Source organism: Corapipo altera, unplaced genomic scaffold, assembly GCF_003945725.1.
Source record: "Corapipo altera isolate COAL_440 unplaced genomic scaffold, ASM394572v1 223, whole genome shotgun sequence".
Taxonomy (NCBI): domain Eukaryota; kingdom Metazoa; phylum Chordata; class Aves; order Passeriformes; family Pipridae; genus Corapipo; species Corapipo altera.
Window position 1 is genome coordinate 115681 of NW_020885074.1, and position 12264 is coordinate 127944.

The 12264-nt window shown below is 70.3% G+C and overlaps 3 protein-coding genes across 3 annotated transcripts; 2 read left to right on the forward strand and 1 right to left on the reverse strand.

The window, feature by feature from the left end:
• The first annotated feature begins 264 nt into the window (after window positions 1–264).
• CNPY2 (canopy FGF signaling regulator 2) lies at window positions 265–2058 on the forward strand. The gene is made up of 5 exons (XM_027669263.1): window positions 265–410; window positions 676–791; window positions 860–1057; window positions 1197–1293; window positions 1966–2058. Exons 1-5 carry the CDS (start codon window positions 311–313, stop codon window positions 2007–2009), a joined length of 555 nt encoding a protein of 184 aa, XP_027525064.1. The 5' UTR covers window positions 265–310; the 3' UTR covers window positions 2010–2058.
• Window positions 2059–3118: 1060 nt separating this feature from the next.
• On the forward strand, window positions 3119–8039 carry CS (citrate synthase). Its single transcript, XM_027669283.1, has 11 exons — window positions 3119–3196; window positions 5109–5156; window positions 5264–5371; window positions 5452–5517; window positions 5592–5723; window positions 5800–5988; window positions 6092–6291; window positions 6534–6663; window positions 6747–6848; window positions 6959–7168; window positions 7319–8039. Exons 1-11 carry the CDS (start codon window positions 3143–3145, stop codon window positions 7487–7489), a joined length of 1410 nt encoding a protein of 469 aa, XP_027525084.1. The 5' UTR covers window positions 3119–3142; the 3' UTR covers window positions 7490–8039.
• Window positions 8040–8269: 230 nt separating this feature from the next.
• Window positions 8270–11385, reverse strand: COQ10A (coenzyme Q10A). Its single transcript, XM_027669285.1, has 5 exons — window positions 11272–11385; window positions 10169–10309; window positions 9907–10099; window positions 9323–9424; window positions 8270–9250 (listed from the first exon to the last, which is right to left on the reverse strand). The coding sequence occupies exons 1-5, from the start codon at window positions 11349–11351 to the stop codon at window positions 9083–9085; spliced, it is 684 nt and encodes a 227-aa protein (XP_027525086.1). The 5' UTR covers window positions 11352–11385; the 3' UTR covers window positions 8270–9082.
• Window positions 11386–12264: the final 879 nt, after the last annotated feature.

Consider the following 12264-nt stretch of genomic DNA (forward strand, 5'->3'; position numbering starts at 1 on the left):
GGGCTCTGTAGGGGGGTCTGGGCTTGGCCCAGAGGGGAGAGGTCTCTATAGGGGCTCTGGGCTCAGCCCTATAGGAGAGGGGGTTCTACAGGGGCTCTGGGCTCAGCCTTACAGGGGAGGGGTCTATGTGCTGTCCGGGAAGACCCTGCAGAGGACGGGGGTTGAAGGGCTCAGGGAGGGGAATGAAGCCCTGCGGTGCCCGGGGCTCTGCGGGGGCTGGGGGTCCCGGGGGGACACGGTGTGGGGACGCCGGTGCCACCGGCGCTGGAGCTGCACCTGCCCGCAGGTCGCCCGCAGCGGATCCGCGAGGATGAGGGGCCGGATCCCGGCCGTACTCTGCCTGACCGTGGCCTTGGCATCGCTGGTGCCCGCGGCCGGAGCCCGCCGGAGCCAAGACCTGCACTGCGGAGGTGGGGGGACAAGGGGAGACTGGGGGACAGGGAGGGACAGGGGGGGGCCCGGGGGGGACAGGAGGTGATGGGAGTCAGGGCCGGGGGGGCCACTGTGATCTGTTCATCCTGTGGCTGTGCTCCCCCTGCTTGGGGACAGGCCCGGGGTCTCCTCGCAGACCCTTCCTCACCCACCCCTCCCAGTCTGCACCAGTCCCACCAGTCCCTCTCAGTGGCTCCGTGTGTGTCCGAGCTGGGACCCCCCTGACCCCTGTGCCCCCCTCAGCGTGCCGGGCACTGGTGGATGAGCTGGAGTGGGAGATCTCCCAGGTGGACCCCAGGAAAACCATCCAGATGGGCTCGTTCCGCATCAACCCCGACGGCAGCCAGTCGGTCGTGGAGGTGAGGAGGCGTCTCCCGGAGCTCCCTTGTCCTGCCCCGGCCCCTCTGACCCTCCCCGGCGGCCGCAGGTGCCGTACGCGCGCTCGGAGGCGCATCTGACGGAGCTGCTGGAGCGGGTGTGCGAGAAGATGAAGGAGTACGGGGAGAAAACGGACCAGGCCACGCACAGGAAGAGCTACGTGCGGGTGATCTCCCACGACGGCACCAAGATGAACCTCTCTGGGGTCAAGTTCGACGGGGACGTGACTTCCAGCCTGAAGTTCGCGGTGTGTGGGGGGGCCCTCGTGGCATTTGCTGGGAGAGGGGCTCTCCGGGGGCGTGTTGGTGTCACCGGTTCCCCCTGTGCTCCCCGGGGCTCTCTTGGTGTCCCTCGGTGTCCCGTGACCGCCGTGGTTCCCGTTGCAGTGCGAGAGCATCGCTGAGGAATACGAGGATGAGCTCATTGAGTTTCTCTCCCACGAGGCTGAAAACGTCAAGGATCGGCTCTGTAGCAAGAGGACGGGTGAGCCAGGGGGGTCTCTGCTGTTCTGGGGGTCGTGGCTGCTCTGTCGGGGTTGGGACAGGAGGAGCTGCAGGTTCTTCCCAAAATCTCAGTGCTGAGGTGCTACTGCCAGCCCAGTGCCCAGACACTGCTGCTGCTGCTGGAGCTTTTTTTAGGTGCTGGGGCTGAGCCAGGGCAGCTGCTCTGTGGCTCCATGGTCTCTCCTGGCACAGCCCATGGCACCATCTCCCGTCCTGGGGGCTATTTCCAGCTCACAAACACCTGGGTCAGGGCACACCATGACCTTTGGGCCTTTCCAGTGCTGAATGTGGCCCCCGGAGCTGGGCCGGGGTGGGTCCCTTTGTACCTGGCAGAGGCTCCTTCTCAGGGTGTCCTGGGGGTCTTTCCAGCTGCTCCTGTGGCTCATCCTGTGTCCAGGGGCCGGGGTGGGGAGGGGCCGGGCTGGCAGCGCTGCCCAAACATCCAAGTTTGTCATTAACCACAGGGCAAAGCCAGGGAAGTGCAGGCCGCTCCAGCTCAGGTCACGGCTGGGACGGGCACTGGGGCCTGGTGGGATGTGGGGGGGGTCCCGCAGGGCTCCGGTGCCTTCTGAGGATTCCACCGGTCTCCCCCCTGTCCTGGGGCTCCCCTGGGGTCCGGCCGTGCCCTGAGTGCTGCCCCTTGTCCCCGCAGACCTGTGTGACCACGCGCTCCACATCCCACACGACGAGCTGTGATGCCCCAGCTGCCTCTGGACCACGCTGCCCGGTGGCCTCGCTGGGCCCGGGACAGCACCAGGATCCACCGGGATGTCCCCGTGTGCCTCATCCCCGCCAGGACGGACGGACCTGCCGGGGAAACCCACAGCGCTGGAGCCGGTGCTGCCTCACCCCGTCCAGAGCTCCCGTCCTATTTATTCCCCGGGGCGGCCGTGGGGTGAGGCCGTGTCCTCACTGCTGCCAGGACATTTTCAGGGACATTCCTGCCTCACTGCCGGGGGGCGTGGGGGAGACACCGGGGCTCAGCCCCCCTTGGGGCGGGGGGTCTGGGGACCCCCGTCCCTGCTGCAGGCAATAAAGGGGCCGTGGGCCCGCCCGAGGGTCTCACTCTGGTGTGTGTGGGGCGGGGTGGGGGGCGTGGGGACACCGGTGGCACCTTAGTGTCCCCAAGTGTCCCAGGTGACTCGAGCTCCCTTGTGGTCAGTGTCCACCTGCTGTGGCTCGGCCTCGGGGTGGGGACATTGCTCAGGTGATTCTGGTCAGCCCCTGGTTTCATGTCACCCTTTGTCACCTCATGTCACCCATTGCACCGGGGCCACTCAGGGCAATGCTGGCCACGCGCCACCCCCTGAGGTCACTGCTGAGCCAGGGCCCTGCAACCTACAGGCCACTGTGGCCGGGTGTGGGATGACGTCATGGCCCGCGGTGACCTCACAGCACATGGCCGGGTGCCCGGTGACGTCACGGGGCTGCCCCGGCACCGCAGCCGAGCCACACCGAAACACCGTGAGGATGACACAGGGCGTGACGTCACGCACTGCGGCCGGTGACGTCACGACAGAGGGGGCGGGCGGCGCCTCACCCCACCCTCGGTCCTGAATCAGGCGAACGCGGCGGCCACCTATAGCCCGCGGCCCCCGCCGCCTCATTTGCCTATCCCCGCCCCGCGGCGCGCGGCGCGGCCAATAGCGAGCGGCTCTGCCACGAGGAGGGCGGGGCTATGCTAATGATCAGCACCGCGCCGCGCCCCGCCCGCGCGTTGAGGACCCCCGGCCGCCGCCGCCGCCGCTCCGGCCCCGCTCCCGCCCCGCTCCCGGTCCCGCTCCCGCCCGGTCCCGCTCCGTCCCGGCCTGTCCCGTCCCGGTGCCGCCATGACGCTCCTCGCCGCCGGCAGCCGGGCGGCCGCGCGCCTCCGCGGGCCCAAGGTGAGCGCGCCCGGCCCGGCCTCGCCGCGCCTTAAAGGGGCGACGCCGCAGGGGGGGCAATGGGGGGGTCCGGTTCTTAAAGGGGCGATGTGGGGGGCGCTGCCTTAAAGGGACCGCGCGGTGGCGGCGGGGGGGGGGACGGGACCGGGGGGCGCGGGGCCGCAGCGGCACGTGGTGGGCACCGGCTCGGCTGGGAGTGCCCGCGCCGCGGCCCTGTCGGAGCCGGCGAGGAATCGGGGGGCTCCGGGCCCGGCCGCTGTTTCGGGGGCTCCGCCGCTGCGGCAGCCCCGTCGGGGGGTCCCCGCCCTGGGGCAGCCCCCGCTGGGGGCTCCGGCCCCGCCGCTCCCCCGTTGTACGACTGCGCTGCAGCACCGTCCCCGAGGGGGTCCCGCCCGGTGGCACCGGCAGCGGGGAGTGGGGGGCGGGGACCCCCCGTTCACCGCCCCCCCCCCCCCCCCCCCCCCCCCCCCCGGCCGGGGGGGGCAGAGGGGGCCGGGGTCACCGCGACGGGCCCCCCGGGGGGGGCCGAGCGCCGGTACCGGGTCGGGGCGGCCGCGGCCCCCCCGGGCTGTTTGCCTTGGCCGCGGCCCCGGCGTTTCATAACGGGCTCTGCGGTGTCTCTATCGACCGGGCGATATTTTGGGAGCAGGGGCCCGGCCCGCCGTGTTTTGATGCCCCACTTGGCCCCGCTCCCCCCCCCCCCCCGCGGGGGCCGCCCCGCCGGGCTGAGCCCCGATCCCGACCCTTCGCCTCCTCCTCCCCCCGGCCCGACCCCGCACCCTCGGCCCGGGGAGCCCCCGCACCCCCCGAGCACGGCGGGGGCCCCCGAGGGTCCCGGTGCCCCCCGCCCCCAGCCGGTGCCCGGTGTCACCGACAGCACGTGTGACCTTGAGCCGGGTGACAGCGGGACGAGCCGCGGGGAGCCCCGCAGCGCGGTGGCACCGGGGTGACACGGGGGGTGACACCGGGGGTGGCACCGGGGGTGACACGGGGCCCCCGCGGCGGCGACAGCGGCCGCCTTGACCTTGGGCTTCCCGGAGCCGCCTCCATTGTTCCTCCTCCGGCATTTTCCCTTCCCGGAGCCGCCTGTTGCGGGGGGACACGGCCCCGTCGCCCGCCACGGCCACACTTGGCGGTGTTGGGGTCCCACGCCGGGGGTGCGGGGGGGGCCCACGCCGGGGGTTCGCTGCGGTGACCCCCCCGCCCCCCCCCCGCGCCCCCCCCCCCCCCGGCAGCCAGTGGAAAAACCGAGTCATGTTCTGGCTCTGCCGCAGGCGCTGCCGCAGCTCCCCCCGGGACGATCGGGGTGTCCCTGTGGGTGTGACCCCCCCCTCCCCGGCACGGCGACCCCCGGTGTCCCCCAGCCCCCCTTTGCCCCCTTTGCCGAGGGCAGGGCGCTGCCGGCCCGGGGTGTTCCCAGGGTGTTCCCGGCCGGAGTCCCCGCGGTTCCCACGGTTCCCACGCGTGGGCGAGGAACAAAGTTCGGATTCCCCGGCACAGGAAAACCGCGGCCTGGCCGGGCTGGGCTCCGGCTGTGCCAGGGCTGCCGTGTGCCAGGGCTGCCGTGCTCGGCTCCAGGAAGGGAAATGCAGCCGCATTCCCTGTGCCGGGTCCGGATCCGGGTCCGGCTGCCCTTGTGCGTGATGGGAATGGGGGGGGGGGGCGGCGCTGCCCCGGCTCACCCGGCCCTGATCCCTCACCCCGGCCCTGATCCGTGTGGGCGAGGGAAGCGGCTCCAGCCGCTGGGCACGGCCCCTGGGAGCTGGGATCTCACCGGGGTCACAGGGCTCCCGTCACAGAGCCGGGGCTGGGGGCTCCGTGTGCAGCTGCACCCCCCAAAATGGGGCAGCCGGGGGGCATGGGGGGCTCTGCTCTGCTAACACGGGGGGTCTCTGTGTCTGCTCTTCCACAGAACGCACCGTGTGTCCTCTTGGCCGCCCGCCACGCCAGCGCTGCCACGGTAAGGGGGGACCCTGCTCTGTGAAGCTCTCTCCTGTCACCCACCTCTCCTGTCACCCCCTGTCCTGTGCTCGGCCCCCAGCTCACGGCCCACTCCCTTCTCCCCAGAACCTCAAAGATGTCCTGGCCACCATGATCCCCAAGGAGCAGGCGAAGATCAAGAGCTTCCGGCAGCAGCACGGCAGCACGGCCATCGGGCAGATCACCGTGGACATGGTGAGTGGGGGGCACGGGGGGCACGGGGGGACACCGGGCTGTGCCGCAGCCCCTCAGTGTGGCCTCACTGCCCGTTCCAGGTTTATGGCGGGATGAGGGGCATGAAGGGACTGATCTACGAGACCTCTGTGCTGGATCCTGATGAGGTAGGACCCCGTCCCACCCCGTCCCACCCCTGGCACCGGCCCCGCTGGGCTGACACCCGTGCCGGGCTCCGCAGGGCATCCGCTTCCGCGGGTACAGCATCCCCGAGTGCCAGAAGAAGCTGCCCAAAGCCCCAGGGGGAGAGGAGCCGCTGCCTGAGGGGCTCTTCTGGCTGCTGGTGACAGGAGACATCCCTACCCAGGAGCAGGTAAGAAGGGGGCTGGCGGGGGTCTGGCAGCCCCCAGCCCCTCGGCCGAGCCCCCCTGACCCCCCCTCCTCCGCAGGTGAGCTGGCTGTCCAAGGAGTGGGCCCGGCGCGCTGCTCTGCCCTCCCACGTGGTGACCATGCTGGACAACTTCCCCACCAACCTGCACCCCATGTCCCAGCTGAGCGCGGCCGTCACCGCCCTCAACAGCGAGAGCAAGTTCGCCCGCGCCTACGCCGAGGGCATCCACCGCGCCAAGTACTGGGAGGTACGGGGGGGCCCCCGGCCGGGCGGGGCAGGTTTGGGGGCAGGTTTGGGGGCAGGGGGCTGGGGGGCAGGGCAGCCACCCCCTCTCACCCCTCCGGCGCCAGTTTGTGTACGAGGACGCCATGGACCTGATTGCGAAGCTGCCGTGCGTCGCCGCCAAGATCTACCGCAACCTGTACCGGGAGGGCAGCGGCATCGGGGCCATCGACCCCAACCTCGACTGGTCCCACAACTTCACCAACATGCTGGGCTACACCGACCCCCAGTTCGTCGAGCTGATGCGGCTCTACCTCACCATCCACAGGTAGGGAGGCAGCAGCGGCGCCTGGAGCAGGGGGGGACTTGGCCCCGTTCCCAGCCCCAGGGCAGGGACAGGACCGGCTCTGGGGACATGCCTGGGCCGCTCCGGGGGCGGCACTGGGAACACAGCGTGGGGCCACTGGGGTAGGGCTGTACGAGGCTGGGAACGCTGTGGCCCGCCCAGAATGCCTTGGAGGGTATTTGGTGGGGATGGGGGAGTCCTGATGCCCCCCCTCGCCCATGCAGTGACCACGAGGGAGGGAACGTGAGTGCCCACACCAGTCACCTGGTCGGCAGCGCCCTGTCTGACCCGTACCTCGCCTTCGCCGCCGCCATGAACGGCCTGGCCGGGCCCCTGCACGGCCTCGCCAACCAGGTGGGCCCCCCTCCCCGTCCCTCTGTCCCTCTCGCTGTCTGTCTCTCTGTGCCCCACTGGCCTCACTCGGACCGTTCCTGCAGGAGGTGCTGCTCTGGCTGACTGACCTTCAGAAGGAGCTGGGCAAGGAGGTGTCAGATGAGAAGCTGCGTGATTTCATCTGGAACACGCTCAACTCAGGCAGGGTGAGCCAGGGGCTAGGCCAGGGTGCTGAGCTGAGGGTCTGGGGGCCATGCTGGGGGTCCAGGGGCTGTGCTGCGGGGCAGTTGCCGGGCTCTGACCCCCGTCCTTGCAGGTGGTGCCGGGATATGGACACGCGGTGCTGCGGAAGACGGACCCTCGCTACACCTGCCAGCGGGAATTCGCCCTCAAACACCTGCCCAAGGACCCTCTGTTCAAGCTCGTGGCTCAGCTCTACAAGATCGTCCCCAACGTGCTGCTGGAGCAGGGCAAGGCCAAGAACCCCTGGCCCAACGTGGACGCCCACAGTGGGGTCCTACTGCAGGTGAGCCTGGGGGTCTTGGGAGCCGTGTGTCCCTCTCCCTGTCAGTCTGTCGCTCTGCCTGTCTGTCCTTCCCATCTGTCCATGTTCCCTGGGCATGTGGAGGGCTCCTGGCTCCCCCCTCTCTGCCCTGACTCCCCTCTCCCCCCACAGTACTATGGGATGAAGGAGATGAATTACTACACGGTGCTGTTCGGGGTGTCCCGAGCCCTGGGCGTCCTCTCTCAGCTCATCTGGAGCCGGGCGCTGGGATTCCCCCTGGAGCGGCCCAAATCCATGAGCACCAAGGGCCTGATGCAGCTCGTGGGCTACAAATCCGGGTAAAGAAGGGACGGGGACAGGGCCGCGGCCTGTGCTCCCCAGGGAACATTGCGCTGCCGGGCCCGGCCCGGACGCCCTCGGCACTGAACCCCCCCCGGGCACCGGCCGGGGGCTCCTCGGGGTCAGCGGAGCCCCCCCGGCTGCTCCCCCTCCCCTGCCCCACCCCTGGCTCTCCCCACCCGTGTGAGGTGAGGGGGGTCTCCTGTGCCCCCACCCCACCCCAGCAGCACTCACTGCGCACACTGGGAGCCCCCCGACTCCCCACACACTGGGAGCCCCCCGGCTCCCCCACTGCTGGGCTGGGGGTGGTCCCGGTGAGGCCGTGGGGGGGCACAGCCCCCCCCTGAGAGGGTTCAGTCCAGACTCGTGTCCAGGCCCTCCCACAGGGACTCGATACACTCCTCCCCGGCCGCGCCCCCGTGTTTGTGTGACCCCCCCTCCCTGTCCGAAGCCCCCAGGAGCCAGAGCTGGGACCCCCCCAGCCCCCTCACAGCTCTTGGGCACTTCTGTACAAACAACAACAAAATGCAAAATAAATGTTTTTATTAACAAACCCCGAGCCTTTCACCTCCCTCCCTCTGCAGGACGTGGGGAGGGGGGTCAGGGGATGGTGCCCCCACCCCGCCTGGGGGTGCTCCGAGGTCCCGTTGGGGTCGGTGGGGTGGCCCTTGGCCCCTCAGTGGTGATGGCAGGAACTCGGTTTGGGTCGGGGGGTCCCAGCTGCAGCCCCCCCCCACCTCCCCAGCTCCCCCCTCCCGTGCTGAATGAGGACCAGGAGGCTGCTCACCCTTGGAAAATGCTCTTTATTGGCCTGTAAAAGCCCTTCCTCGGGCAGCACAGCCAGGGCGGCCTCGGGGGGCTCAGGGAGCCCCTCAACCCCCGGGGGGGCTCTGTGGTGGGGGGGATCCAGAGGCTTCCCTGTGCCCCCACCGCAGGTGAGGAGCGGTGAGTGGGGCCGGGGGGCTGCGGTTGGGGGCGATCCCGGGACCGTCCCAGTCCCGGTGTTGGGTGCTGGGGGTGGGGGTGGCGGGGGGGGGGCAGCTTGAGCCGCCCCCTCCCCACCCTGTGCGTGTGGCTTGTGCAAACTGTGCGACGTCGGGGGTCCCTCGGCCGTGAGCCGGGGGCTCGGGGGGCTCCTCCCTGTGCCAGCTCCTTCCCTTTTGTCCCTGGGAGGGCTGGGGAGGACGTGGAGGGTCCCAGCAGCTCTGTGTGGGATCCAGCCAGGCCCCCCCACCCAGCAAACCCTTCCTTCCTCCCTGTGTCCCGGAGCACGGCCCAGGCACCAGGAGCTGTCCCCGCTGGGACCCTCCGGCCTGGCCGAGGAGTTAAAAGAACAGAAAAAAAAAAAAGGGTTAAATAAAAAACCCCAAAACGAAACAAAACCAAAAACAACTCCCAAGAACTGAAAACAAAACTTAAAACCCCAAATCAGCTACAAAACCAGGGAGAGTCCAGCGCCAGGACGCAGCCCCCCGGGGCCGGGGGGACGTTGAGGCAACGGCAGCGGAGACGCACTCGAATAAATATTTGGGGGGTGGGCACGGGGCAGGTGAGCCCCAGCCCGGCACAGTCCGGGGGGGCCCGGCCCGGCCGCCCTCACGTCTGGTGGACCTCGTGGAACATGAGCTCCCGGGGGATGCGGGTCTCGGGCCCGAAGTTCTTGGCCGCGCGGCGCTCGAAGGCGGCCACCATCTGCTTGACCACCTCGTCGAAGAACACGGTGGCCAGCTGGGAGTGCAGCAGGGAGCGGAACTCGAAGGAGATCTGGGGAGGAGAGCAGGTGAGCCCCCAGGGGAACGTCTGCCCTGCCCTCCCTGCCCCCGGGCGGGGTCTCACCGAGAAGTCCACGGTGCTGGTGCGGGGGTAGCCGGGGATGCCGGGGCTGAAGCGCCAGTTGGTCTCCAGGTGGTTGAAGAGGCGCCCGTCGGTGCAGACGGCCTGGGGAGGGGGAGAGCACAGGCACGGGGATCATGGAATCGTGGAATTAATCAGGTTGGAAAAGACCTCTGAGACCATCGAGCCCAACCTGTGCCCGATCCCCACCTTGTCCCCCAGCCCAGAGCTCTGAGTGCCACGTCCAGTCCTTCCTTGGACACCTCCAGGGGTGGGGAGTCCAAACCTCCCTGAGCAGCCCCTGCCAAGGCCTGACCGTCCTTTCCATGCAGAAATTCCTCCTGATGTCCAGCCTGACCCTCCCCTGGCACAGCTTGAGGCTGTTCCTTCTTGTCCTGTCCTGAGCACCCCCAGCTCCCTCACTTCTCCAGCCCCTTCTCCAGCCCCTTCCCCAGCTCCGTTCCCAGCTCTGGACACGCTCCAGCCCCTCAATGTCTCTCTTGCCGTGAGGGCCCAGAACTGGGCACAGCCCTGGAGGGGCCCCAGCAGTGCAGAAGAGCCGCCCAAAGAGCGTGTCCTGCCCTCACCTTGACCAGGTGAGGCCGGACCAGGGTGACGATGGACGTGTAACGCTCCAGCACGGGCGGGAACCCCACCTCCAGCTGGGCCTTGATGTGCCCCGAGCGCCGCGACACCACCACCGACTTCTTGCACCAGGGCACGAAGTTCTTGTAGTCCTCCACGTTGGCCACCACGTCGTACATCTCCTGCATCGAGTACCTGGGGGGCACAGCGGGTGTTGGGGCCGGGGGGACGGTGCCCGCTGCCCCCCCGGGCTCCCCGACGTACCCGATGATGCGCCGCTCCGAGTACTCCTTGCGCTTGTTGGTGAGGTTCAGGAAGGTCCTGCTGGGCTGGGAACGGGGCTCCCAGGGCACAGGGCCCGGCCTGGCCAGGCGGGAGAGCCGGAGGCCACACAGGGCTGCGTGTCTGGGGGGACACGGGGGGTGCCGGGACGGGGCCAGGGGGGCAGCCCCGGGACCACCGCGGTGGTGGGGCCCTGCCCGCCCTTCCCAGGCCCCTTCCAGCCCTTCCCAGGCCTCTTCCCAACTGGCCTGGCCCCCTTCCACCCCTTCCTAGGTCCCTTCCTGACCAGCCCAGGCCCCTCCCGGGATGGGAATCACCCCCGGGGAGTTCAGTCCCAGCGCAGATCCCAGACTAGCTCTTGGCAGGAGGAGGAGGAGGAGGAGGAGGAAGGCCAGGAAACCCGAGCTCAGGGACACCTAATCCCGCTGTTGGAGCAGGGACAACTGCCCGGTGCCCCCCCCGGAGTTTCTCCTCCTCCTCTGGCCCCATCTCATCCCTCCGGGGTCATTCCAGGGGGGCAACAAGGAGAGGCAGAGCCCCCAGGGGGGAAGATCCCACCTCTCCCCCTATCACTTGTCACCTGTCACATCACTGGGGGGTTCCACCCTGGTGGTGTCCCTTGGCTGGGCTGCCCCGGGGGTCCCGGGGAGCGCTGGGACCCCCCGAGGAGGTCGATCTCGTCCCCCCCAGCTCTGCCGGTGCTGCCACACCGAGCCCCGGGCAGGGAGGTACCGGGCCACCGTGTCCCCACACCGCTGTCCCCGCGTCCCGTTCCCGCGCAGAGGTCGCTGCCCCCCCCGGGGGCCGCGGGGCCGTCCCCGCGCTGGCGGGACCGTGACGCCGCTGCCGAACCCGCGGCCGGGGGCCTCTGACGGGGACCGGGGGCGCCGCGGGACCCCCGACCCCCGGGACCCCCCGTGGCCCCCAGGGTGCCCCCGCGCGACCCCCGCCCTGAGGGGTCCCGGGAGTGCAGGCAGGCCCCGAGGAGACCCCGCAGCACGATCGTCCCCCCGGGGCCCGCCCCGGTTCCCCCGGGACCGGTGTGACCTCCGGGCCTCGCCCGCCCCGCTGCCGCCGCCGCTCACCTGCAGGGCGGGGCCGCCCCGGCCCGCAGGCGCTGCCGCGCCCCGAGCTGGAGGGCACCGCGGAGCCGCCGGGCCGCCATGAGCGGGCCGGGACCGGGACCGGGACCGGGCCGGGCCGGGGCCGCCGCGGGGACTTCTCACCCCGTGACGTCACCGCGTCGCCATAGCGCCAGGTACGTCACGGGGCGACACCCCCCGCGCGGGGCACCAAGGGAGTTGTAGTCGCGGTCGCGCTGGGGGACGATGGGAAGTGTAGTCCAGGCCGGGCCCCACCGGGCACCGCGGGGCCTGTAGCCCGAACACCCCCCGGCGGACCCCCGGCCCCGCCACGCACGTGTGTCCCCAGTGGGTCCGGAGGGGGACGGGGAGTCCCCGGTGCCGTGTCCCGGTAACGGTCCCACTCCGAGCTGAGCAGAGGAGCCAATAGAGCGGGAATTCACGGTGGCTGTGGGAAATGTGTGGCCCAGTACAGCCCAGTGCCTCCCAGTACGGCCCAGCATAGCCCAGTGCAGCCCAGTACGGCCCAGTGCAGCCCAGTACGGCCCAGTGCTGCGAGGGACACCACCACTTCCTTGGATGAACACAATTCCCGAGCAGGGAATGCCACCCCAGAGCTCGGAGCTGGGAAGGGATCAGGAGCCAGCAGGGAGCTGCAGCCAGCCCGTTGTCACCTGTGCTGCCCTGGAGCAGCTGTGGGGGTGGGCGTGGGGATGTGGGGGTGGCAGTGGGGATGTGGGGGTGGGCGTGGGGGGCTTTGAGCGGGCAGAGCTGCCCCATCCCCACTCTGTCCCTGTCCCTGGTACAGAGCTGCCCCGGCAGCCCCGAGCCGGGCACGGGTGTTGCTGTGGCCAAGGGAAGGAGCGATGCCAGCGCCCGACTGATGCCCCAGGACCACCGACAGCCACCCAGGGATGGGGGGCCGGCTGGACAGACCCCAGAGTGTGACGGAGGGGCCACAGGGGTGACTCCCGGGACCCCCTCCCACCACCCTCC

Coding starts and splice junctions, on each gene's coding strand:
- CNPY2 (XM_027669263.1), top strand. CDS start 311: ATGAGGGGCCGGATCCCGGCCGTACTCTGCCTGACCGTGGCCTTGGCA. Junction 792..859: donor GCAGCCAGTCGGTCGTGGAG/GTGAGGAGGCGT, acceptor CGGCGGCCGCAG/GTGCCGTACGCGCGCTCGGA. Junction 1,294..1,965: donor GCTCTGTAGCAAGAGGACGG/GTGAGCCAGGGG, acceptor TTGTCCCCGCAG/ACCTGTGTGACCACGCGCTC.
- CS (XM_027669283.1), top strand. CDS start 3,143: ATGACGCTCCTCGCCGCCGGCAGCCGGGCGGCCGCGCGCCTCCGCGGG. Junction 5,518..5,591: donor CTGTGCTGGATCCTGATGAG/GTAGGACCCCGT, acceptor CGGGCTCCGCAG/GGCATCCGCTTCCGCGGGTA. Junction 5,724..5,799: donor ACATCCCTACCCAGGAGCAG/GTAAGAAGGGGG, acceptor CCTCCTCCGCAG/GTGAGCTGGCTGTCCAAGGA.
- COQ10A (XM_027669285.1), bottom strand. CDS start 11,351: ATGGCGGCCCGGCGGCTCCGCGGTGCCCTCCAGCTCGGGGCGCGGCAG. Junction 10,310..11,271: donor GGGGCGGCCCCGCCCTGCAG/GTGAGCGGCGGC, acceptor GTGTCCCCCCAG/ACACGCAGCCCTGTGTGGCC. Junction 9,251..9,322: donor CCAGCACCGTGGACTTCTCG/GTGAGACCCCGC, acceptor TCTCCTCCCCAG/ATCTCCTTCGAGTTCCGCTC.